Source organism: Mesoplodon densirostris, chromosome 4 (assembly GCF_025265405.1).
Source record: "Mesoplodon densirostris isolate mMesDen1 chromosome 4, mMesDen1 primary haplotype, whole genome shotgun sequence".
Taxonomy (NCBI): Eukaryota; Metazoa; Chordata; class Mammalia; order Artiodactyla; family Ziphiidae; genus Mesoplodon; species Mesoplodon densirostris.
This window is the reverse complement of record NC_082664.1, coordinates 13,102,739-13,129,050: the sequence shown is the minus strand read 5'-3', so window position 1 is coordinate 13,129,050 and position 26,312 is coordinate 13,102,739. Positions and strand designations below refer to the sequence as shown.

At 48.5% G+C, this 26,312-nt stretch overlaps 1 protein-coding gene across 2 annotated transcripts in view; it reads left to right on the top strand.

Moving 5' to 3' along the window:
• SLC24A4 (solute carrier family 24 member 4) overlaps positions 1-26,312 on the top strand; it is a 178,418-nt gene that overhangs the window by 1,052 nt on the left and 151,054 nt on the right. For both annotated transcript variants that reach the window (XM_060097934.1, XM_060097933.1), the window contains exon 2: positions 1,152-1,262. In XM_060097934.1, coding sequence (XP_059953917.1) covers positions 1,152-1,262 — 111 coding nt within the window. The remainder of the gene's footprint in view (positions 1-1,151; positions 1,263-26,312) is intronic.

The following is a 26,312-nucleotide window of genomic DNA, read 5'->3' as shown; positions in this document are numbered from 1 at the left end:
AATGTGAGTTTCAGCTGCACAGCAAAGTGATTCGGTTATACATATGTGTGTGTGTATATACATATGTATATATGCTTTTTTCCCCGATTACTGTCTAACATTTTAAAAAATGAAAGAAATGGCATGATTTAGCAACCTGGACATGGGGAATAAAGCAGATGGTACCTTCTTGAGCAGTTAGGGACAATTTAGAGAGGTTCATATTGATAAAAATCAGGTGGAACTTGACTTAACTCTTTAATACTGCCTTTCAAAACCCAAACTTTGTGATTTGAGGGTAAAAGGTCAAAAACTGGCCCTTCCCAACAGAAATCCAGAAAGGTTATTTGAACACCTTAGTACCTGGTGCTTTGCAGTTGGGCAAGTTGGTGTGTGTTCTTCCTCAGTCACACACAAGAAATAACAAAATACCTAGAGGCTCCTAGATGTCAGCATTATAGAAGAGGTATTATTATCCAGCTGAAGCAGTATGCACATCAGGAGAGGTAAATGAATACTTTGAAGATCTTAAAGTGAGAATCATTTTTATTTGCTGGATCAGGAAGGCCTTTAGGAGTTTAGCTGCACTTGGTCATCAGCATCCATACCAGTGATCTCCCTTGTTACTCAGTATGGCCCTTGGACCAACAGAATCAGTGTCACCTGGGAGCTTGTTAGCGTAGAATCTTGGGTTGTGGGCCAGACCTACTGAATCAGAATCTGCATTTTAACAAGGTTCCCAGGTGATTTGTGTGCACATTCAAGGGTGAGAAGCCGCGGGCCAGACCCCATCAACTTTCTCCACCTGTTTGCTGACTTTATCCTTCAGGGCGGGAATGCCTGAGCATGTTTACTGGCTAAGAACTTCATGGTCACCTATCTAAACCCTTTGTTGCACCTGTGAAGGGCTGAGACTGGAGCAGTCTTGGCCAAGGTCAGATCACATGCTGACCAATCTGGGACTAGAAACAATGAACTAGATCTAGGAAGCAGATTACTGTAGGTGAGCAGGTGATACTGTGCTTCCAGTCATTGTATCACTCCTTGCAGATGGCTCTAAATAATCAAATGGGGCTGTTGCTGATATAGCTAGATACAGGCATGTAAGGCCATTGTGAGAATGCAGGCGCCATGTTGATCTAATGGTGTTTGTGACTTATTTTCCAATCCAGGGCACAAAACAGCTTCTGCTAGCAAACATGTTTTACGAGACACATGGAGAAGTAGAAGGCTGATGGCACCAGTGAATGGGACTCAGACAGCTAAGAACTGCACAGATCCAGGTAAGAGATAGATTCTTCCCCTAAGGCATTTGGCAGGGTCTGCAGATGGTGTGTATGTGGACAATTATAGCCAGAGCTGAGAAAAGGTGGTTTTGTGACCCTGAGTAGGAAAGGGTAGCTATAAGTTGTTGAAAGGTAACGTACAGACGTTAATCAGTCGTGCTGCTAAGCAACTCCAGTACTTTCTTTATCCAACAACTGGAAAGATCACATTTGAGAGTTTTAAATTCTCATTTTTTGTTCTCACAATGCTCCTAAAGGCTCAGTGTTCCGCCCCAGCTCCCGCAATTTTGTTTGCCTGGGTGTCTTCGTTTTCTTTCCCTTTTGCTCTCTGTGTCCATCTGATGGAGCTTCAGGGACACAAACCCTGCTGCTCTGGCAGAGGGCACTTTGGAATGACTCACCAGGGTCATACCACCCAGGGTCGCTGCGGGGGTGGGACACGCTGGGTTGCTGTGGCCCCTTCTCTGGAAGAGGAGTTCCAGCTAGCATTGCAGCCTGGTAGATGGGTTCTGCTCGCCCTGGGAGGTGGTTCGATGGGCCTCTTCAGACTTCTCCAGGCGGTCAGAGGCTATAGGGACCCAGTGATGATATCTCGTCTGTTCTCCTGCCAGAGGCAGGCTTTGCTTAAATGGGTGGAGATTTCTTCTCAGAACCTGTATGGGCCAGCGAATGGAAGCTGCCCGGGCCTCAGACAGGCCAGTCCTAGGTTTTAGCTCTGGCTCCCTAACTTGGGGGTCTTAGTGAGAAGGACTCAGTGGGATGATGCATTCAGAAGCTCTTTGGGAGCTATGAGGTTTTATTTTCTTATTTTTTAAAATTTAAGTATAGTTAATTTACAGTGTTGTGTTTCAAGTGTATAGCAGAGTGATTCAGTTATACATATATATCTATTCTTTTTCAGATTCTTTTCCATTATAGGTTATTACAAGACATTGAGTATAGTTCCCTGTGCTATACAGTACGTCCTTGTTGTTTACCTATTTTATGTACAGTAATGTGTATATCTGTTAATCCCAGATTCCTAATTTACCCCCACCCCGCTATCCCCTTTGGTAACCGTAAGTTTGTTTTCTGTGTCTGTGAGTCTATTTCTGTTTTGTAAATAAGTTCATTTGTATCCTTTTTTAAGATTCCACATGTAAGTGATACCACATGATATTTGTCTTTGACCTACTTCCGTTAATATGACAATCTCTAGGTCCATCCATGTTGCTGCAAATGGCATTATTTGATTCTTTTTTATGGCTGAGTAATACTCCATTGTGTATATATACCACATCTTCTTTATCCATTTACCTGTTGGTAGACCTTTAGGCTGCTTCCATGTCTTGGCTATTGTAAATAGTGCAGCTATGAACATTGGGGTGCATGTATCATTTCGATTTATGATTTTCTCCAGATAAATGCCCAGGAGTGGGATTACAGGATCATATGGCAGTTCTATTTTTAGTTTTTTAAGGAACCTCCATATTGTTCTCCATAGTGGCTGCACCAATTTACATTCCCACCAACAGTGTAGGAGGTGGGAATGTAAATTCTCTCCTAAAAATTCCTTTTTCTCCAGACCCTATGAGGTTTTACTGTAGATGGGTACTACTTGGCTTTTCCACCAAGTTGCCGGGCAAGTCCATCTTTTTAGGTGTCTCTTCTCTCACCTGTAATATGGGCAGAATAGTACTTGGCCTCCTACTCCAGGGCTGTTGGAAGAATCTGGTAAGGCTCTGTATGGGGCTGTGTGCAAAAGGAACTAGAAACCCAGGCCAAAGGACCAGGTTAGGATGGCAGTCTTCCCGTGTCTTATTTTCATAGGCAGGTCTTATCTGCATTTTACAGGTCAGAAAACATCTAGGGAGGAGACACAAGTCACTCAAAGTCATGAACCTTACAAGCAGGGAAGCTGGCACTGGAACCTAGGCCTGTGGGTGTGAAATGCTTGGTTAGTTCCATGCACTGAAGAAGGCCAGGGCCTTCCCTCAGAGCCTGTTTTCTACACCATCAACTTCCCTTCCCTCAGGGTGCCGTCTGAGAAGTCCATTTGGGACACGGAGGTCTCGGTAAACCTCTAAACGGTTCATCCTCTGCTTGATGGGGATGGTACTGGGTGAACTTGCAGAGAAGCAGCTGGGATTCCCATTAAACTCCCATCTATCCTGGTGACCCAGTGGACAGTGGTGCCCGTCCTGTCTTTTCACCTCCTCCAGCATATTTTTCCAGAAGTGGCCGGCGCATGTTCAGGACTAAGCCATGAACATGTGTCAGGCCAGGAACTATGGGTCCATCCTCTCTAGGCACTTGAGAGGCTAAAATGAGCACCATCCATGAAAGGAAGACTTAGCTACTCTGGGTAAAGAATCAGGGTGAGTGCATTTTTGACTGGTTTCTAGCTCATTGATGGCCTCATCGTGGGCTGGCCGTGTCCTCCTCCTGTTGCTCCTGTCCCATCTAGTCTGGGCACATTGGCTTAGATGGGGCCCCATTCTTAGGATAGAGTCTCCTATGCCCCATTGTTGCCCTTGTCTCTTCAGGATACTGTCTGATCAGAAATCATTCCACTAACTACGGAGCAGCCAGTCCTATTTGGCAGGAAGGACTGGGCTTGTCCCCCTTGTGGAGAGGGAAGCAGGGAAACTGCAAAATGTTTAACGGTTTCTGGGATAGGGTCCTGCACATAGAAGGGACTCAGTAAATAGTGGTCAAGTGATGGAATGAAAGGGCATTTTCGAATATTAAACACTTTAATTCTTAGTGTTTATGCAAAGATGAGGAACACGAGGCTCCGAAGTTTAGTGACTTCCCAAGATCTCTGGGCTGGCGGGAGCATCCCTTGGTCATCTGACTCTGGATCTCATGACCTCCCTGCTCCAGTGCACCTGCCCCCGCTGTCCTCCCAGCCCAGGCGAGACTGAAGCCTGACTCCCCTTCCAGCCTCCTTGTCCCTGGACCACGAGACTATCCAGTCTCCTTTCCGTTTCACAAGTGTGTAGCGCACACTTGCTGTTGTGTGTCCAGCCCTGCCGTGGGCACTCGGTGGGGAGTAGGAGCAAGCATAAGAGGTCGCCCTTGTCATCAAGCAGCTCACAATCGAGTAGAGAGGACAGAGTCCTGACACAGGAGGACTGCAGAGGTCCCCAGGCAGCAGCCCCACGGGGCTCGGAGGACAGTGAGTGACTCCGATGCAGTTCTTTGGAGTCTTAGCGTCTAGATGAGGCAGGCCTCTGCTGCAGTGACAGAAAACCTCCCCAAATTGGGTTTAGTGAAAAAGGGAATTTATTGGCTTAGTCACTGAAAGCATGAGGTCAAAGGTGAAGTATTGAGACTCAGTTTTTGTCTCTGGGCTCAGATGTCAGCCAGTGTGGGGACGTGGTGACCACAGCTCTGGCTTTATGTCCCCTCAGACCCAAAAATGCTGGGGGAGAGTGCTGGTGGCCGAGGCAGTTCTGCAGAAGCCCCGAGGTTCTGGTGGCGTGGCTTGGGTCACATGACTTCCCTAAGCCAATTGCTTGGCCAGGGAAGTGTTGTTGGGTCTGGACTGGCTTAGACGTGAGTCACAGGCTCTGCCTCTGGAGGGAGGGGACTGAAGCATCCTCTTCCAGCCCCGAACCCTGCCTGGGAGTCAGCTGGGGATGGGCAGTCTCAGGAGGTGGCCCTCAATGCTTTATAACCATCCTGTTCTGGGGCTGCTGCTGTGACCAAGGTGGACCAGAGCTCCCTTCCCATTAGAGTGTCAGGGGGGTGACAGGGTGGCAGCCAATGGCTGCCGTCTTTTCTACAGTTACAGGAGTCACCCATAAAGAACCCCAAGGTTCTTACATCCCCTGAAGCTTCTGCTCTGCATCCCTCCCCACCAGCTAGAGGGCCCCCATCCTGATCTACCAGATGAGGTCTTTCAGGGATGTGGGAAGATGGGGCTTGAAGAATTTCCTGCACTCTCAGCTCCCAGAGCTGAAGCATCACCCACAGTAGGTGTTCAACAAACGTTAGTTCACGTTTCCATAAGAACCTCCAGGGAGGCACCATGTCTTATTTTCTGTCCCCTCTGAGTGCGCCTATTCGCCTGTCAGAGAAGTATTTAGCTTCGTTTCCTAAAAACACGAATGGGACCCTGCTCTAGTCATCCCTTAAGACTTGAGGTGGAAAGTGGGCTCTTTGCTCGGCCTGGGGTCATTTCTTCAGATCTTGGTGGTGTTTCCATCTCATTATTTGTGCTTCAGTGTAAGGGCCCCCCTGACCGCATCGCATTATCCTATGTTATTTTTATGACATGTATCTCCATCTAAAATAATTTACTTATTCATCATCTGTCTCCCCTTGAGGGCTACCTTGCTCACTGCTCTATGCCCAGAAGAGTGATTCTTAATTCTGACCACACGTTCAAATCACTGAAGCACTTTTGAAATGCCCAGGACCCAACCCTGGAGTGTCTGATTGACTTCGTCTGGGGCTGGGGCCTGGAAATCAGTACTTGTTCAGAGCTGCCCAGCTGCTTCCAAGTTGAAGCCAGGGTTGATGCTTGCTGGGCTGGAGCCCTGCTGCTCAGCGTGGTTGGCCTCACCTGGGAGCTTGTTAGGAATGCAGAGTCTCAGGCCCCAGACCTACTGCAGAATCAGAATCTGCATCCTAATGAGATCCCCGGGATGGTTTCTATGCCCACCAAAGGCTGGGAAGCACTGGGCTAGAACACTGCCTGACACTTTGTAGGCTTTCAGTAAGTATTTGAATGTTGAATACAGGCTAACACTTGGTTTAACATAGTGATTTTCCTGAAAACCAGTTTGGTCTCTTTTTTTAAATGTAGGGAAGCTAAAAAAAAAAAAAAAAAAGACTTTTCCATACCCTTCAGTGGTCAAGATTGGAGTTTGGTTTTTGTTTTATTTTTCTATTTTTATCTTCCTCCAGAGGCAGTGGGTCCCTCCCTACAAAATGCATGAAATAAGAATGAGGGGCCGTGACTTTGAACCCTGTGGGAACTGTCTTAGTTCAGGCTGTCAGAACAAAAAATTACAGACCGGGTGGCCTAAACAGCAGACATTTATTTCTCACAGTTCTGGAGGCTGGGAAACCCAAGATCAAGGTGTTGGCTAGTTCCATTCCTGGCTTGCAGACGGCTGCCTTCTTGCTGTGTGCCCACGTGGTGGAGAGAGAACTGGAGCTCTGGTTTCTCTCCCTCTTCTTATAAGGGTGCTAATCCTGTCTTAGGGACTCCACCCTCATAACCTCAAATAAACCTAAAGACCCCTCCTCCAAACACCATCACAGTAGGGGGTTAGGGCTTCAACATAGGAATTTCAGAGAGACACAAACCTTCAGTCCATATCAGGACCCAAAGGGTTTCCACACGTTTCTCGGTGGTGACACTTGGAGTGTTTGAAGACAGTTGAGGGTGGAACCGGTGATTCTCCCCCCTAGCCCGCAGGTGAGAAGCACCTGGGAGGCCCTGAAAGATACAGATGCCTGAGCCTGGCTCTGACCTGTGAGGTCCGAACCAGTGATGGACACATTCTGTGGCTGACTTTTGGAGCTTCTGGGAACCATGCTCTCCCCCTGCCTCTGCCCCCAGTCTTCTAAGATGGGCCCCTTCTTGTGACTGTCACCTCCCACTGGCCTTTCCTGATCACCCCACCCAAAGTGGCCTTCTATGTCACTGGTTCTCTTGGTTTAGGTTTTAACAGGCGCTAAACCTATCCATTGTTATATTGTTTGTTTGCCTCCCTCAACTAGGATATAAAAGGCGAGCCCCGTTTGCTTTTTAAACCCATAACAGTGCTTCAGTGTTTCCTTTTGTAAAATGAGGGTGGCAAGGCGGGTGATAATTGCATTTATTTCATAGGGTTGTTAGAATTAAATGAGTTGATACCCATCAAGCACTTACACGCATACATGTTCACACATTCGCTCCCATTTTCATTATTATTTTTTTATCTGCTTAGCCCAGAGATGACACAGTGCCCATGTATTGTAGGTACTAGAAAACTATTTGTCAATTGAATTATATGAGGACAAGTAAACATCTTGACACACATTGTTTGTTTTCTATGAATACTTTTTTTTTTTTTTAACCTTTTTGGAGATTTGGGATGCTGGAGGATGGCATACCTTGCAGAACTTGCCTCTGAATAGAGAAACTGGTTCTTGTCTCTTGACAGTTAGGTGGTGGTTTACCTTTTGGCTTCCTAGCTGGGCTAGGAATGCCTTCCCCCATTCTTTTTTTTTCCCTTTTTTTTCTTTTTTTTTTTGCGGTACGCGGGCCTCTCACTGTTGTGGCCTCTCCTGTTGCGGAGCACAGGCTCCGGATGTGCAGGCTCAGCGGCCATGGCTCACGGGCCCAGCCACTCTGCGGCATGTGGGATCTTCCCAGACCGGGGCATGAACCCGTGTCCCCTGCATCGGCAGGCGGACTCTCAACCCCTGCGCCACCAGGGAAGCCCCCTTCCCCCATTCTTTTTTTTTTTTTTTTTTTTTTCTTTTTGCGGTATGCGGGCCTCTCACTGTTGTGGCCTCTCCCGCTGCGGAGCACAGGCTCCGGACGCGCAGGCCCAGCGGCCATGGCTCATGGGCCCAGCCGCTCCGCGGCATATGGGATCCTCCCAGACCGGGGCACGAACCCGCATCCCCTGCATCCGCAGGCGGACTCTCAACCACTGCGCCACCAGGGAGGCCCCTTCCCCCATTCTTACACTGTCTTTTCCTACACGTTTGAGATTGAGTCAGTGGTCCTGCCTCTACCATGTCACCCCATTCATTTAGGTGCCCAGCATCCTGTGCCTCCTGTTTGAAAAGGGAGAGAGGAGCTTGGTTCCCTCCATTGATACTGGAGGAATTTGCTTTGTCATGTTTGGTTTCGCTGCTTTTCAAATATGTCTTTTGAAAGGCCTGGTGGCTACGTATCTTCGCTTGAGCTGCCATAACAAAATACCATAGACTGGGTGGCATAAAACAGAAATGTATTTTCTCACAGTTCTGGAGGCTGGAAGTCTGAGATCAGGGTGCCAGTAGGATCAGGCTCTGGTGAGGACTCTCTTACTGTCTTGTGTGTGTCGTTACGTGGCAGGAGAGAGTGAGTGAGAACAAGCCTCTGCTGGCCCTTCTTATAAGGCCGCTAACTCCATCCGGCCCAAAGCTCACCTTCATGACCCCGTCTAACCCGAGTGACTTCCCGGAGGCCCCATCTCCAACAGCATTACTTTGGGGGGTTAGTGCTTCCACAGAGGAATTTTGTGGGGATGCATTCAGACCATAATAGTGTCCACAGAGGGAAGGCTGGGGGCAAGGAGAGCTGACAGAGAGGTGCTTGAGAGGCATCTGAAGTTGAAGGTGGTTTCTAGATTTTCAGCAGAGCAGAGGTGTGGGATCACGTGCTAGGTGGAGGAGCTTTTGTGGTCAGCCTGGCTCTGATCTACTCTTCCTTTTTGTTCCATGCCAAGGCTGAGGTACAGACCACAGGGAGAGGGGACGGGGTGGTGGAGGCTAGTGCGGGTGTGGGAGCCTGCACACAGGAGCCAGCGTTGAGGCTGGGCCGGGAAGACATGAGACCCCTGAGCGGGTGCCCGCTGCACTGGGTCTCTGTAGGCGCCCCTGTGTGGGGACCCAGAGGTGCAGAAAGTACATCAGGCCGGGTGGGTGTGGAGGTGAGCTGGTACCGGTGATGACGCGAAGTGTCTGCATTCTGAACGCACGTCTGTTCAGAGGCTGCTTCAAGGCACACGTCCCAAGTTTGAAAGTTGTTAAGTGAAAGCAAGCCCTGCGTTGGAAAAGCAAGAATTGAACTTATCCCTGTGGGTAGGGAGATCACAGATGAGTTACTGTCCCAGATGACAGAGCTGGAGTTCCAGCGGGGAGGGACTTTCCTGCGCAGGGCAACCTCCAGAGCAGCCGGGTGGCTCCTTGGGGCAAGCGTCACCATCCACCTTGGAACAGCGATAGGCTGGCAGAGCCACAAACCTGATCACAAGTACAGGCCGAGGAAGACAGTACCCTGGCATCAGTGTGATCACTCTTGGCTTTTTTGGGGTGGTGGGAGTGGGCATGTTAATACAGTGGGTCAGGTGGCTTGGGGGCCAAAGGTCTGGGTTCTAGTATTGGCTCTGCCAAGATCCTGCTTGGCATTTGGGGTGGATCTTTCTCCCCCCACTCCCTTCCCTGCACCCCCCTCTCCCTCCCCACTCTCCCTCTCACACAAAAACTCCCCAAACGAGATTACATAGGATAAGTACCAAGACTTTGGCAGCCAGGCAATACCTTGTCTCAGCGTGTACCAGCCCTTTCCTTCTTGGCGATGGTGGCTTGTCATGGGGAAGGCAGATGTGTGGAATTGTGTCCCAGCTCACCATTACTGGCCAGCCATGTGACCTATAGGGAGTTATATAATCTCTCTAAGCCTCAGGTTTTCTCTTTTGTAAAATGAGGATAGCAGCATTTCCTACCTGTCTCATAGGGCTGCTGCAAGCCTTAAATCCCATGATGAATTGAAGTATTTAAGGGTACCTGGCACATCACTGTAATCATGGCTAACACCAGCGTACTATAGGCAGGTGCTGTTCTAGGTGCTTTCTGTGTATTAACTTACTTGCTCCTCATAACAGCCCTTTGGGTAGGTGCTATTAATGTCCTCATTTTGCAGATAAGGAAAAGGAGACTCAGAGAGGTTAAGTAACCAGTCCGAGGTCACCCAGCCAGCAAGGAGAGACAGGTGTATGGTGGGGGCAGGGAGAGAGAGAATTACCAGACTTTATTTTTAGAGTAGTTTTAGGTTTACAGAAAAATTGAGGGGAAAATAGATTTCCTATATTACTTCCCCTCTTCCCAGCTTCCCCTGTTAATACCTTGCCTTCCTGTGGTACATTTGTTGCAGTTGACGAGCCAATACTGACACATTATTATTAACCAGAGTCCATAGTTTACGTCAGGATTCACCCTTTGTGTTGTACGTTCTGAGTTTTGATAGATGTATCATGACACGTATCCACCGTAACATCATACAGAACAGTTTCACTGCCCTAAACATCTCCTGTGGAACCAAGGTTTTTAATTTGGATGGTGTGAATTGTGCGCCTATATCCTTATCCATAATTACGAGTAAACAGGGTGGAAAAAGACAATTTAGAGATGAGGACTTCCGTTGCAATTCCAGACTCCATCACTGTCTGGGTGCCCCCGAGGAACAAGGAATGCCTATCCATTGTAACAGCAAACAATGTGGGCTGTGTGGGCTCCACTTCTTGGTAGGTTTCTAATACCGATTTGTTTGTAATCAAAAGTTTGTTGTTGTTGTTATTTTGCCTTTTTTGCCTTATCCAAACTATCAGGGCCGTCTGCTAGCAACCTCGCCTCCTTGCCGGGCCATCTGACTTCCAGATTCTCTGCTCTTGACGCCATGCGGACCTCCCGCAATCTAGAGAGCACCCACTCGGCTTCCTCTTGAACTCTGAGGATCGTTCCTCCTGAGTTAAAAATGGAAATCATTAAGCATTGCCACGTGTTGCCTTGGGTGGAAGAGATCCAGCCGTTCAACTCAAAAGCAAAGTCAAATGCTTAAAAAGGTTTTTTTTTAAATTATTAAATATTGTCCATTATGAAGAGGCCATTGGAGCATTGCATTTTACTAAAAAAGAAGAAAAATAAGTGTGCTGGAATAATTTACAGTTTCTCCTGCAAGGACAGTGGATGTCCCCCTTGGGAAAGGAACAGAAGGTCACTGTGTGGCCAAGAAGCAAAGGAGCTCTCTGCCCAGTGGATTGTCCTTTTGCACATGGGAAAGTGCCACCAGTTTCTGGGTCCACAGCTCCCTTTGCTAAGTCAGCACAGGACGGGGCTTCAGCTCTGGGTCTCATGTAATTGCGTGAGAAATTAATTGCAATGTGCATTTCTCGACTGTCTACACAGCCTGTACTGTGCTAGGCTCTGAAGCTGGAAGGGGCCCAGTCTCTGCTGTCAGGGAATGTGCACTGTGCAGGGGAGACGGAGACTTAAATAACAGACAGAGTCACCTATGGCAGATACCTCCAGAGGAAAGAGCACGGTGGTTCAGGGCCAGGGTGCCCTCCCAGGAGGAGGTGACATCTGAGCCCACCCTGCAAGGGTAGGAGGTGGCAGTGGAAGGACATTCTAAAGCACAGGGCTCAGTGCATAGGAAAGTGCTGCCTGAGAAATCGCAGCAGCATCTCCTACCTGAGCAGTGCTTACTAGCAACCACGCATCGTGCTCATTGGCTGTCCGAGGGGAGAGAGAAACCAAACACTTCCTAAGATTACCATGCACAATAGTTAAGTAATTAGGCTTTGGGGATTTAGCATGGAGTCAGTGCTCAACCAGGGCTAGGTTGAATCAGATTACTTTTTCTTTTTTTTTTTTTTTTTAAGCAGACGGAGGTAGGGCTGGGCAGTATGCTGGGGCTGTCCAGGATGAAGTTGGTAAACGGGCTCACATTGCCCCTGCCCCAAGTCACAATTAAGGCAGTCACCCCAATTCACAGGTTGTGCTGGGCCCAGAGCAGGTTGTAGTTAAGCTAATAGAAATATTTGCTAGTCTTTCTGCACTAGGCTGTGAGCCTTGAGAACACAGCTGTGTCCCCTGCATCTTTGGCTCTAGGACAGAGGCCGGAGTCAGGCATAAACTCAGCTTGCAGCAAATAGTGACTGGATGGACAGAGGCCCTCGTTCCACGCGTCAGGGAGCTGCGGCCCCCGAAAGCAGCTACTGTCTCCCTGGCTGTCCCCAGTAGCCTGTTGATGCTTGGGGACAGACCCAGACACCCAGCCAGGAGGAATTAAGAGTTAAGAGCTCAAGGGTTAAGAACATGGACTCTGGAGTCAAACTGCCTGGTTTCGGATCCTGCCTCTGTCCTTAGTAGTTACGTGACCTTGAACTAGTTACTTTATCTTCTAACCTCAGGGAAAGGGCAGGGTTTGTTTTGTTCACTGATACAGAGTTCCCAAACTCTGGAACTGGCACCGTGCTATGCATGCTGTGTGCGTGCGTGCGTGCGTGCGTGCGTGCATGCGTGTGTGTGTGTGTGTGTGTGTGTGTGTGTCTCTGTCTGTGTCTGTGTCTGTATTTGTGTAGGTGTATAGAAGCCCATACAGCACCTTCCTCATGGGGTTGTATGTGCTAAGTGTGTTAAACTATATAATGGGCTTACAAGTGGGCCTGGCACAGAGCAAGCGCTATACAAATATTTTGCTGCTGAAATTACTTCCAAAAGATAACTCAAATTGAACATAATTTTATAGGATAAATTTTTAGAACTGAAAGATTGAGGGTGAATTTTGTAAAGGCAGCATTTGCTTTATTTCAAGCAAAAAAGTTAAATTGACATCTGGACTTATGTTTGCTTGTTACTCTTTGAGGACAAGAAGCTGTTGATTTTTTGAAGGGCTGATGCTGAGACGGTGCAGACCATGCAGGCTGCGGTGGACCTCTGTGTGTGTCCCACACCTGGTCCTTTCTGTTGGTGAAGGGGGACCTGATGAATGAGATCTGGAATTTGGAGACCAGAGTTTGCGTTCTGGCCCTGACACAACCTGTGCATGAGTCACTTTGACTATTACAGCCTTAGTTTCCTGCCTGTGAAATGGGCATAATGATGATGCTGTTTATCCTAAGGCGTTTTAGGATCAAGTGCTGTGCAAATATTATTACTGTTGTTTGCATAACTAGAGTAGATGCTTAACCCTTTGAAGAACATTCCTTCCTTGTGAAATAGAGAAAATCAATTATTTGGGACTTTTCAGAATTGACTCATAAAACCACAAATAGGATTTGGTGCAAGCATTGTGCACGGCCTGCGTGCAGCAAAACCCCCATCGGTGGAGTGTCTGGCTAGAAAAGAAAGACACAGGAGGTCTTTTAGAACATCCTCTCAGATACCAGCTTTTATGACCCCCTCATCAGTTGATCTCATTTCACACTATAAATGTCTGACATTTGCTTCCATTTTACATGCCAAGTTCAGGGACCAGCCTTTTAGCTGGGCTCATCCCACACCAGCTGGTTCAGCTCTGTGCGTAAGATTTGTGTTTATTAAAACAGTCACATGGATGAAAAAAATTACTTAGGAGGCCTTCTGTGGGCACTTTCTCGGAGCTCAGGTAGGAAACCAGTCTTGGGTCTGATATTTGGCTAGACAAGCATCCATGGAGCAACACTGTCTGCTGAGCCCGTGGGGAAATGAAAACTGACCTAGATGTGGACGCTGCCTCCAGGGAGCTTCCATTCCAGTTGAGGGGAACAAAATACAAAACTGGCCTGTAATACGAGGGGGAATATGAAGTGTTCCAACCCTGGGGGCAAGGACAGAGGAAGGGACAGCTCAGTCCTAAATGTCAGGATCAAGAGCATCACATCAAAGGGAGCCCGGGGGATGGGCCTTACACACCTTCCCTTGCTGAGCCTTGCAGCAATCCTGTGAGGGTGGGTGGTAGGTATTATTGTTATTATATCCAGTTTACAAAAGATACAAGGAAGGCACAGAGAGCTTAAAGAGTTTGCCTAAGTTCTCCCAGCTTGGAATTGGCAGAGTGGGGATTGGAACTCAGGCCACCTGTCCCCATAGCCTGTGTTCTTTGGGGAAGATGATGAAGGGTCCCCTGGCTAAGGGACAGTTAGGTCCTGGATAAGCTTAGGGCATAAGGTGTCTGGGCGAGTGTGGGAGACTAGTCACCCTGTAACAAGCATGTTGGACTAAGAGCCTTAGACACCCGAAGGCCCTTTGTACCCTACGCTGTAAGCAGTGGGGGCCACTGACGGTTTCTGAGCAGCTCTGTGTTTTAGGAAGATGAGTCTGCTGGCACCATGGGGGATAACTTCAATTAAGGTAACATGTGAACGTTCTTAGCATCAAGCCTAAGGAGGTTTTTAGGGAGAAAAAAAAGTGAAGACGGAGAACAGTTAGGAACTAGTGCAAAGAGATTTAGGCAAAAGTGATCGTCTTGTGCAGGTTGTGGGGGAATAAATGGAGAGAGGCAGCTTCTGCAGGTCTTGGCAGATGTCGGAGGTAGGAGTTGTCATTTCTGATCACAGATGCAGATAAACGCTCCCAACACCACCATTTTCCAAGAGGGGCGTGTGGGAAGCACTCCTTCCTTCTTTAGACTTGGACCCCTCTGCAGGGACCCTTGCCCAGAACCCTGTACCGAGCACAGTAGCTGGTTGCTGTCCTCTCCTTCATACTCTGAAGTATGCATCTGACAGACACTCATTGGCCTTCTGTGGGTGGGGCCCTGGTCGGTGCTGGGATACAGAGAGAAGTCCCTGTTCTCAGTGAGCCCACAGGTGTAATCGCCTCTTGTGACCTGGAATGACACTCTAATGCCCAGCGTGGCTGGAAGACATCACACACAGTGCAGCGTTGGAGATGTGCTTTGACGCAAGTGGGTATTTGCTGGACAGATGGGAGTGTGCGACATTCCTCGTGCTGGGCATGGTGATTGCAGAGATAGGGTGGTAAGAGAGGACCCGGCCGGATCAGGGACGAGAGTGGTGTTCAGCTGGCTTTGGGTTCAAGTCCTCAGGTGGGCGTGGTGGGCCCTGTGGCTGCATTGCACCAAGCCCGAGGGGCACAGCTTCTTCATCTGGCTCGTGTAGGGTGGCAGATGCAGTTTCTGGCCTCAGGGAGCACAGCCGAGAGACGAGGGAGCACAGATCACCGCAATCCTCGTGCTCCATCTCCACGTTGCCTCTGTGTCGGGACTCCCAGTTTATGACACATTTTCTTTCTTTTTTTTTTTTTTTTTACACCTTTATTGGAGTATAAGTGCTTCACAATGGTGTATTAGTTTCTGCTTTATAACAAAGTGAATCAGTTATACATATACATCTGTTCCCATATCCCTTCCCTCTTGCGTATGACACGTTTTCTATCAGCAGAGCTTAAGCCCCACGGGATTTTGCAGAGGCTTTTGCTGTAAGTGACACATAGGCATTTAAACAAAACCCATAGGGAAGAGTTTTTAAAACGTAGAACATTGTACAGACTTAGCAAAGGGAAGACTGTGGCCCTTTTTCTGGGGGACAGCCAATACTCAGAGCCTCACCTGTCCCTCTTCTGCTTCTCTTCGCCCACTCTGAGTATACAAAGGGGCAGCTGGGGCTTCCCTGGTGGCGCAGTGGTTGGGAGTCCACCTGCCGATGCAGGGGACGCAGGTTCATGCCCCGGTCCGGGAAGATACCACATGCTACGGAGCGGCGGGGCCCGTGAGCCATGGCCGCTGAGCCTGCGCGTCCAGAGCCTGTGCTCCGCAACGGGAGAGGCCGCAACAGTGAGAGGCCCGCGTACCGCAAAAAAAAAAAAAAGGGGGGGGGCAGCTGAGTGCTCCTCCTGAAAGTATTCGCGTCATCACGTGGGCGCTTGGCAGCGTGGCAGCCGCCCAGCCTCCCTTTGTCGCTTGGTGGCCTTTGTGTCTTACCTTATTTGGAGATGAACATCCAGGACAGGGACCATTAACGTGCCATGTGAAATGCCCTCTGTGCTGAATGAGCTGCCTCAGGGTGGCTGATGACCTTGCCTGACCCGCACGGTGAGGACAGCACACTGGGTGGGGGCCCGGGATGCAGGACCGAACTTGCAGGACGTGGATCGGAGCCAGAGACGGGAGTCCCACTGTCGAAAGGCTGGCCTGCAGTCTGGAGGAAACCCGTTACCCGAAAGAAGTGGAGCCTCGTTGGAGACCCGCAGGAGTGTCGATAAAGGTGATTAATGGAGTAGATAGAATGACTTAGAAGCAGAGATTAGAGCAGCTAAGTAGCGCTGGCTTATTAAGCCTCTGTCAAAGCAGGCTGTGTGGGGAAGGGGCACTTGACATTGTTTTGCATTGATTCACCTGTCTGCAGGAGGCCGCACCCGGGGAATCCTCAGACCAGGAGGGGAAGAGCCAGGGGCAGCTCCCCTCCTCTAAATGCCTCTTAAAGGAAACCTTGGCTTCTCAAACAGCCTCCCCAGGAAGGTGGAGGGAAGCCCCATCACCTGGGCTATTTAAATTAGATGGGGCAGTGCGCTGGCGGGTTTATAAGAGAACTGGCTGCGGAATGGACTGGCCGTGCTATGGCATCTTTTCTCTAATTTCTGGGTAATTCTTCTGTGGGCCTTGGAGGGGGAGCCCTTGAAGAATTGCTTTGAAATCTCTTTGATCATTTAAACCTTGCTTGTTTTCCCTTAGCTGGCGAAAATTCCAATGAAGCATGGTGTGACAAGTATCTAAACGACTTGCAGGCTTTGGGTGACCCATATGCATTCAGAGGAAGAAAGAAAGAAGAGGGGGTTTGGTATCTAATTTGCAGACCACAGGCACTGGGCAGGCGTTGCTGCTGCTTCCACGGCCCCCAAGCTCACAATGAAAACTTAGAATTGCACAATGAAGTCAGAGGGCCCCCAAGAGATCACGGGGTGGGGGGGGGGTGGAGGCGCGTGTGCCTCTCCATCTTTAATGTGCCCATGGTCACCTGGGGCCTTGGTTAAAATGCAGACGCAGGAGGTCTGGGGGAGGCCTGAGGCTCTGTGTTGATATCAGCACTGCTGCCTTTTTTTTTTTTGTGTGGTACTTGGGCCTCTCACTGTTGTGGCCTCTCCCGCTGCGGAGCACAGGCTCCGGACGCGCAGGCTCAGCGGCCATGGCTCACGGGCCCAGCTGCTCCACGGCATGTGGGATCTTCCCGGACCAGGGCACGAACCCGTGTCCCCTGCATCGGCAGGCGGACTCTCAACCACTGCGCCACCAGGGAAGCCCAGCGCTGCTTCTTTGGAGTAGTGAGAGTAGAGTCTGCCTGTTCTACGTTTGGGTCCCAGCTCTGCCAGCGAGCTGAGCAGCCTTGGGCAAGTTACTTGGTCTCTCTGAGCCTCAGTTTCCCCATCAGTGAAATGGGGGCTATATTGCTTACCCAGCAGGGGTCTTAGTAGAATTCAACGAGATCATGGCTGTCTGCTGCTTTGCTTAGCGCTGTGACCACTACATAGCCAGAGTTTGGATATGGAAAGCTTGTGCTTAGAGCTTGGTCTGACATTCTCCAAACTGCTTCGAGGAGCCCCGGTCCCTCAAGGTGGTCTGCCCCTCTCCCCATCTCTTGCTCAAAAAAGCGTTCGTGATTGGATAACTTTGGGGAAGACTTGTAACGTCTGCCTCTAGTGGAGACCGATTTGGTCACAACAGCATATTCAAGGTTCTGAGATATTCTGCAGTAAAGAAGTATTTAAACTTAAAAATTTGTATCATGGAAAAAGACATAACGTAAAAGTTACCATTTTAACCATTTTAAAGTGCAAGGTTTAGTGGCATTAGGTGCAATCCACATTCTCGTGCAACTGTCACGGCCATCCCCCTCCAGAGCTTTCTGATCATCCCCAACTGAAACTCCACACCCACTAACCAGTGATGACTCGTTCCCCTCCCCCAGCCCCTGGCGACCTCCATTCTACTTTCTGAGCTTGACTACTGTAGATACCTCATATAAGTGGAATCACACAGTATTTTCCTTTTGTGTCTGGCTTATTTCACTTAGCATAATGTCCTCAAGGTTCATCCATATTGTAGTGTGTGTCAGAATTTCCTTCCTTTTCAAGACTGAGTAATATTCCATCGTGTGTATAAACCACATTTTGTTTATCTATTCATCCACCATTGGACACTTGGTGGTTTCCACCTTAGACTATGGTGAATAATGTTGCTGTGAACACGGATATACAAGTATCTGAGTTTTACACTTTTTTCAACTTAGTATTTCCCCAGTATTGGTGGGGAGGCGTGTGGGTGGGAAAATGCTGAGCAGTCCAACCAACTCTCCCCAACCCTGTATAGTACAGCCCTGGTGGGACTCCCAGGTCTGTCCCTGAGATCCTCAACCCTGACTGTGTTTTAGACTCACCCAGGGAGCTTTAAAAAAAAAAAAAAAAAACCCATGCCTGGGCTCCACCCTGGACTAATTAAATGAGGATCTTTAAGGTTGGGATCTGGCCAGAGGTATTCTCAAAGCTCCCAGGGGACATTAATGAGTAGCCGGGGGTGGGGGGACTTGCAGAGGTTGACACCCAGTGGTGGAGCAGGGCGGGGGTGAGAACTGAGGCGCATGGAGTCCCAGGATGTCACGGGCTGTAGCCACTCCACGAGTCTCCATCACCCAGATCGAGCTCCTGCCCTGGAGCTCCTGCCATGGGTGCCTGAGAGCAAGGGCAGCCCTTGTGTTTGCCAGCCCCTTGGGCTCCCATAAGTCCAGACCATATTGAAAAACGTCTGTTGTCCATCTCCACTAGGGACGCCCTATCCTCAGTGGGAGAACCCGGATAGAGGCAGGCCCATGCCTGCATGACATCACCGAGGCTGCTGTTTAGTGCCGCAGTGTGGACCTATCTCAGCGTGGTGTGCAGAGCTGAATGCAGATGAGGCGAAGCATTTCTGATTTTGAGGACACTTTGTTTACAGAGGGCAGTAGGAGCATCACCGTTCAAATATTTCTCAACTGGGAAGATCACTGTTGATCCTTCTTGTCACTTTGAGATTGAGAGATTGAGTTTCTGGCCTTCATGCTGTCAGCCAGATGGCCTGGGCTGGTACACACCACCCCTCCCTGAGACACGGATTTGCCTCAGCAGGACTTGACCTTGGGAGCCACGGTGTAGTGGTCTGCCGTCCCTGTTTAATTTCCAGGAACTGGCAACCTTGACTGCCCAATCTCACTTTGGTCTGATGTGTCATAGTGTGGAGGAAAGACTTAAAGGCATTTACATTATTTTTTTATAGCATACCATGGGCCCAGGAGAACAAGCCAAAAGCCTGTTTTTACTCCAAGTTAAGCCTTCCGGCTCGGTCCTCTCTTTCTGGGAGTGTATGATTCTGGGGTCTTTTTTTTTTTTTTTTTTTGCGGTACGCGGGCCTCTCACTGTTGTGGCCTCTCCCGTTGCGGAGCACAGGCTCCGGACGCGCAGGCTCAGCAGCCATGGTGCACGGGCCCAGCCGCTCCGCGGTATTTGGGATCTTCCCAGACCGGGGCACAAGCCCATGTCCCCTGCATCGGCAGGTGAACTCTCAACCACTGCGCCAACAGGGAAGCCCGATCCTGGGGTCTTTTGTAAGGAGATCCTCAACCCCAAAGAGATCACAGCAGAGTTTTGCCAGGTCCTGCCGGGCAGTACACTTGGGAGGCTGGGGCGAGATGAGCTCCAGGGAATCCGCTCCTTTCCTGGGCCTGGGAGCAGTTTGCAGGAGCAGAACTGATGAACCCATGGTAACCAAGCCCACACATTCACTTCAAGCCTAATAACCGGTCCCCAGCTAAGCCACAGAGCCTGGGGACAAGAAAATCCCCTTCTGATTCGGCACAGCTGACCATGGTGTCATGGGGCAGTGGATCGTCCCCCTCACCCTTTCCAGCTGGGGAGAGTGGCATACTTGGTTTGAACAAACTGGCAGAAATATCCTCAAGCTGTTCTACTCCATAGAGATATATGATATGAAAGAAACGATTAAAAAAAAAACCCTCACAACAGTAAGGAGTGATTTTGATTCTTGACCCTATCCTCCTTTCAGGGAGTCTTTATGGCTTTTTAATGACCCGGGTCTCCATCCACTATGCAGGCGGAGGATAAAGGCTGTTTCTCCCTTTCTGTGTATCAGGCTCCTCCATGCCCATCTTCGTGCAGGCGTTCCTTTGAATTGGCTGTGAAAATCCATCACGAAGACTAGACCACAAAGCAGGGGTATTTGCCATTCTGGGTTTGAGAGGCAGCCTAGGATTCTGTGAGGGTGAGTTGGTCTGGGACTTCTGTGAGCTGCAGGCATTAGAGATTGATCATCTAGCAACTGGCTTTGCTGGCTGTTGAACGCACGTCAGCTCACCCCATTCACGGTGCAGCTGCCTGTCTGGTTCATCTGTCTTAGAAGTCCGCGATTTCCCTTTCTGCTGCTTCCCTTTTCATATAACCCAGTGTCAATATAGCAACAAGTGGCAAGGGCAACCCTGAAACTACTTAGTAGACCCGACCCCTCATGGTTTGCTTGGTATGGTTTGTTACGGCCCATCTGTTCGTTCGCCTCTTTTCTCTCCCTTAACTGCATCTTGGGAGTTGTCTTTTGGATGCAATCTGTGTCTTAAGTTGTAGTACCCTGTCATCTCTTTCCAGGAGTAGTTGACTCCTAGAAAGAAGTAAGTTTGCAGACTTACCAGAAATTCACCATCACTCTCCATTTGATTGAATAATCTTTATTTTGAGTTTAGCTAGTCCCTGAGGCCAGATTTTTCCCGCTAGCTTCTCAGACCGACTGGGTTCCCCACTCACACCTCTCCTGCCGCCTCTGGGCTTGAAGTGTGCTCAGGCGATGTGCTCACTCATTTATTTACTCATTTACCCAAGAAATTCAAGAGCCGCTGATGTGGGAATCACTTTGCCACGTGTAGATGAATCGAACAGGGCTCACCCTAACATACAGTGCGGGAGGGAAGAGGAATCATGAATCCAAATATTATAATGTCATGATGAGGAAAGGAACTGCTTCTGCAAAAAAAAAAAAAAAAACCCAAAAGTCAAATGGAAATTTAGCTTTTTATTCCAAAAACTCATTCTCACATGAAATAAGCATTGCTTAAATGCCCACCCTATGGTGTAGAATAGCATAGGCAGATAACTAAATACCAATACCGATAACTAAGATACTCTCTGGGGATAGAGGGACATTCAGATCTACATACCTTCAGAGGCAGACGAAGCCACGTGAAGGCCCAGAGAAGCAAGAGATTTTTCCTTGTGGGCCTTCATGGAGGAGCTGCCCTTAAAGGTGGCGTGGACAACTTTTGACCCCGCAGATGGAGGGAACTACATGGACCCGGGCCCTGAGGTAGGACTTTCTGTGATGATTTGTGTTATTGTCTGCATTTACTTACTTCCAGACCTTCCCGTATGGGGGGTGGGGGATGTGACTTGTGTTATAGGGTGTTCAATCCATTGACATTGGACATGGACATGAAGCTTGCTTTGGCCAGTGGCACGTGAGCAGATATGACTTACACTGTCTGAACAGAAGCATTAAAAGCCGTGGTATGTTTCTGCCAGCTCTTGCTCTTTTCCCGTTCCCATGAAGATGGCATGTCCTGGATGGGGCTTATCCTTCTGCCTGGATTCTAGAATGGCAAGACAGGAGAAGCCAACCCATGATTGCCAGTATATGATGCAAATAAGAAATAAGTGTGTTTGTATGCCACTGGTATTTGGGGGTTGTTTGTTACCGCATCATAACAGTCATCTAATGAAAGTTGACTGATACAGTCTCAGTCGTAGAATGGTGTGGTTTGCTCACATGTAGTATAAAGCGAGGGGGAGATTTGGGGAAGAGAGATTGTCCTAGAATCAGATGACAGCAGGTTTCTGTTGTCCAGCTAAGGAGTTTGGATTTCTTACAGAGGCAGTGGGAGTTGGGAAAGGCTTCTGAGCCAAGGATTGATGTGATGAGGAATGTGCTTTGGGAAGATGACTCCAATCTCAGGACAGAGGATGGAACTGGTTCTGGGGAGATGTTTGAGGTTGTTTGTGGTCCAGGCAGAAGGAAAAGAGGGCAGGGACAGTGCAGTAGAGACAGGATCCAATTTCAGAGACTAGGTCATTGTCAGATTAACATAGACCTGGCAGCCGCCTGAAGGTGAGCGAGGCAGAGAGGCGCAGGGGCCAGGTTCTTGCTGGTGGGGGGGGCTTTGTCTTGGTGGACCCTCCACAAGCTGGGGGAAGAGCTGACCTCATGTGCGCCATCTGGCCAGCTCACCAAGTGTCTGAACACTGCCTGTTTCCAAGATGCTGCATTTTGCCGTGTCAAGACGAGAGGTCTGGGGAGACATGCCAGGCATTGGGTGGACTTCAAGTTCACTCCTGGCTTTAGAACTTCCTAAAAGTCTAATGCTGCACAAGCCATTGTGCAAACAGGGTAGAGGTGTGATGGGGCCTGACTAAGGAGACAGATGGAATGCCTGGGGGGATGGGGTCCAGTCGGGGTGCACTGTATCCCAGAGCAGAATGCAGGGTGACCCCATGAGGGACTCAGGGATTTGGCCTGCCCCACTCACTGATCAGTGTGTAGTTGTCCCCCTGCATCCACAGGGGATGGGTTCCAGGACCTGCAGGGACACCCAAATCCCAGGATGCTCAACTCCCTTAGGTAAAATGGAGCAGTAGTCAGCCCTCCTTCTCCACAGGCTCTGCAACTGTGGACTCAGCCAACTGTGGTTCGAATCTTGATTGGTGGTTGGTTGAATCTGCGGATTTGGAGCCCACAGACGTGGTGTGCCGACTGTAGTAGCATCACTCCTTCATTAATCACTCATTCAGCAAAGTGGTTGAAGTACCAACTCTGAAGCTGGACTGTGTAGATTTGAGTCCTGGCTCTGCCATTTACTAGCAGTGATGTTGAGCAGGTTACTTATTAACCCTTCTGTGCCTCAGTTTCCCCATCCGCTGAATGGTGATGACACCCCTGAGGTGAGTTGTCTTAGTGAGCGTTCAATACATTACCATAAGTATAGCACTTAGAGTAGGATTTGATGATACACAGTAAGGGTTGTTGCAGTTGGCGGGGGCAGTATTTATTGAGCACCTACTAGGTGCCAGGTACTGTTCTAGGCACTGGGGATACAGCAGTAAACAGAGCCCCTGCCCTCGTGGAGTTTATTTTAGTGGAGAAGGCAGCACATAAATTTGCAAATAAGTAGATGTATAAGGTCAGGTGATAAATAGCGCGAGGAAAAATTAATTGGGATAAAGAGATAGTGACCAGGATGGGTTCGGGGATCTAAAATAGGGTTTTCAGGAAGGCCTCTTAGTGGACGGGACCTGAATGTGGCGAGGGAGGGTGTCTAGCTATCTGCTAGGGGAAAGGGGAGTTGTGTGTCAAGAGAACAGGAAGTGCAAAGGCCCTGAGGAGGCTGTTTCCAGAACAGCAAGGGGGCTATGTGGCCAGAATGTAGTTTGCTCATTGAAATACTTCCATCTCCTTCTTAAGGAAATTGAAGCTTTCTGCTTCTATTACAAGTTCAGATTTTATAGCAAATGGGATAGAGAGTAGTGCAGGAATATGGAACCCTGTTGCTCTCAAGCCTTTTAAAAATTTTTTAAATTTAATTTATTTTTTTATATAGCAGGTTCTTATTAGTTATCCATTTTATACATATTAGTGTATATATGTCAACCCCAATCTCCCAATTCATCCTACCACCCCCCCGCCACTTTCCCCCCTTGGTGTCCATACGTTTGTTCTCTATATCTGTGTCTCTATTTCTGCCTTGCAAACCGGTTCATCTGTACCATTTTTCTAGGTTCCACATATATGCGTTAATATACGATATTTGTTTTTCTCTTTCTGACTTCACTCTGTATGTCAGTCTCTAGATCCATCCACGTCTCTACAAATGACCCAATTTCATTCCTTTTTATGGCTGAGTAATATTCCATTGTATTATGTACCACATCTTCTTTATCCATTTGTCTGTCGATGGGCATTTAGGTTGTCTCAAGCTTTAAATTGTCTTTTGGAGCCTCAGTTTTTCCATTTGTAAAATAGGGGTGGTCTTCCTTACCCCTCGGGATGGGTGTGGGGAATACATGAGGCCATGTGTCCTTAACCTCTGCACCCACAAGGCATTCGGTAAACATTAATTATTAGAAGCCTTGGAAGACAGTGATCTGAGGGCAAGGATGGCATGTTGGGTTCGAATCTGAGGTCATAAGGCAGTGATGGATCATTATTATAACCAACTAATTTAAAGGGCCTTATATCCAAGCTGTTATTTATATTGCAGTAATAGCTACTTGCAGTGGTAATTTTACTTGCTGGAGGGGAAAATGGCCATGACATCTGTGAAATGGCATTGAACTAGGGCTGTGCTTCTTAACTTTGGTTGCTCATTAGACTCACCTGGGGAGATTTAAAAAATCCTGATGCTGAGGCCACATCTCAGACAAATTAAGTCAGAATCTCTAGGTGTGGACCAGTCTGCAGTAGCTTTTAAAGTTCTCCTGGTGATGCAAATGTGCAACCATGGTTAAAAACCACTGAGCTGGGTTGGGTGGGGGTGGCCTCTTGTTCTGGAAGATTCTGCAGGGAGATTTGGGGGCGTGTGTGGCAGATCCATGATCATTGCCACTGTGATATGCGACTGGGGCAGGGGGTGGTGCTGAGGTTAAGAATGACCTCAAGAGTCAGGGTTCCACTAAGCTACTTCGTCTGTAGTGTAAGCTACTTCCATTGCCAGAATGGTTCATTACGCAGCTGGACATAGCTTTAGTTTTAAACTTCGAAGAAAAGTGTCATTAAAATGAGTGCTTTGCAATGGACTCTGTGCTTACTAAAAAGAGTGCAGGCTCTTCAGTAGGTTCTGATATCAATCTCCTATTTCCTCCTCCTGGGGAGTTAGTGATCCCCCTTAGCCAGTGTGGTGATGGGAATTAATGTGATACATCCTTGGTTCCATTCAGTGTCCCACAATGGGCTCATTCCACCTGGTTTGTGTTGGGATGCACCAAATCTTTCAAGGAGCCAAAGGCACCAGCAGCCTGGTATGTCTCTTTGTGGGATAAGACAACATGAGTGGCAAAAGGCAGAGTCAGGAAAACTGAAGCTTCAAGGTAAAGTAGCAGCCAGGGAAAGATGAGGCTTCTCATTAGATAGGGAAATTCTCATTGTTTATGTTGTTTCCCTTTTTGGCTGCCAGGGAGCTGAAAGTTGTTTTATGCTCATTTGCCTTAGATTCCCTTAGACTTTATTTAAAAATTGTAATTCTCTAGTCCCTCTTTACCATTATTTCTCCACACTGCTACTCGACTTTCAGCTTTTTACTCTGATCTGGGTCCTTTTTTGAAGTATTTGGGTTATAAAAATACTTCTAAAGAAAATCATTTCAGTGCTAGACATTTTGGACATCACCCTGTGCCTCAATATCTGATTGGAAAAGAGTTGTTCTTATCATGTTCAAAGGAGTTGTTGGGATGTTAGAGCTTCTTTCGCAACCCTGACATCTTCACAGATGAGGACCCAGGCCCAGGGAGAGGAAAGACTTGCTCAGGAGGTAAGACACGATGTGAGGGGAAGAGCCGGGCACGCGGCACAGGAGTCTGGGCCCTGGTTTCTCCATTTACTAGATATGTGAACTCAGGCAGGTTTTAACCTCTTTGAGCTCTCAAATTCCTTATTTATGAGATGGAGACCATCCTAGCTTTTCAGGTTTGTTGTGAGGATTGGATGAGTTAAGGTGTATAAAGCACTTGGCAGGGTGCCCAGCACTTAGAAACAGACACAGTAGCATTTTTATCACGATTATTGCTAAGTCCAGGGTCAGCAAACTCTTTCCGGAAAGGGCCAGATAGTAAATATTTTAGGTTTTTCAGACTGTATGGTGTCTATGGCAATCACTCAACTCCGCCATTGTACGATGAATCCGTAAGTGTGTATGGATGTGTTGCAATAAAACTTTATTAACCCTGGGCTGTAGTTTGTGACCTGCTGTAGGTCACACAGCCAGTTGGCAGTTTCCTGATTCCCAGTCTCTGGGGCCCCTTCCTCTGGAGCCACACTGCACACCATCGGAAATGGAGACTGCACAGTAATTAGTTTGGTGTTGTCGAAACTATTGGTTTTTTGGGTTAATTTCTTTTCCCTAAGATTCATACTAAGGCAGAGTTTCATCTTGAGAAATCTGAGACAGGATCAGCACGCCCCTGTATTTCCTCAGGGTTTCATCTTCTGATGTGCTTGGGAAAATCCTTTTGAAGTACATGGTTCTAAGGGCTCCTTTTGGTGAAGGCTAGTTGGGGCCCAGAGCCAACAAGGGATGGAGGCAAGCTCTTGTGAATGTGGGAGATTCATTACTGAGAATGCTGCACAGGAGTGACAGTCTAAACTCCGGAAGGAAAGCAGGCGCTGTGTCAGCCCCTGACCGTGGCTTACGATCTGGAGTTACCAGCCCTCAGGGAGGTGGCAAATCATGCTGCAGCCTTGGGAAGGCTCATACAATGAACCATTGCAAAACAAGAGGCAAAGAATGGGGACCCCGCATTCCAGGTAGGAAGGCTGGTGTAAGAATTACTGTGACTCCT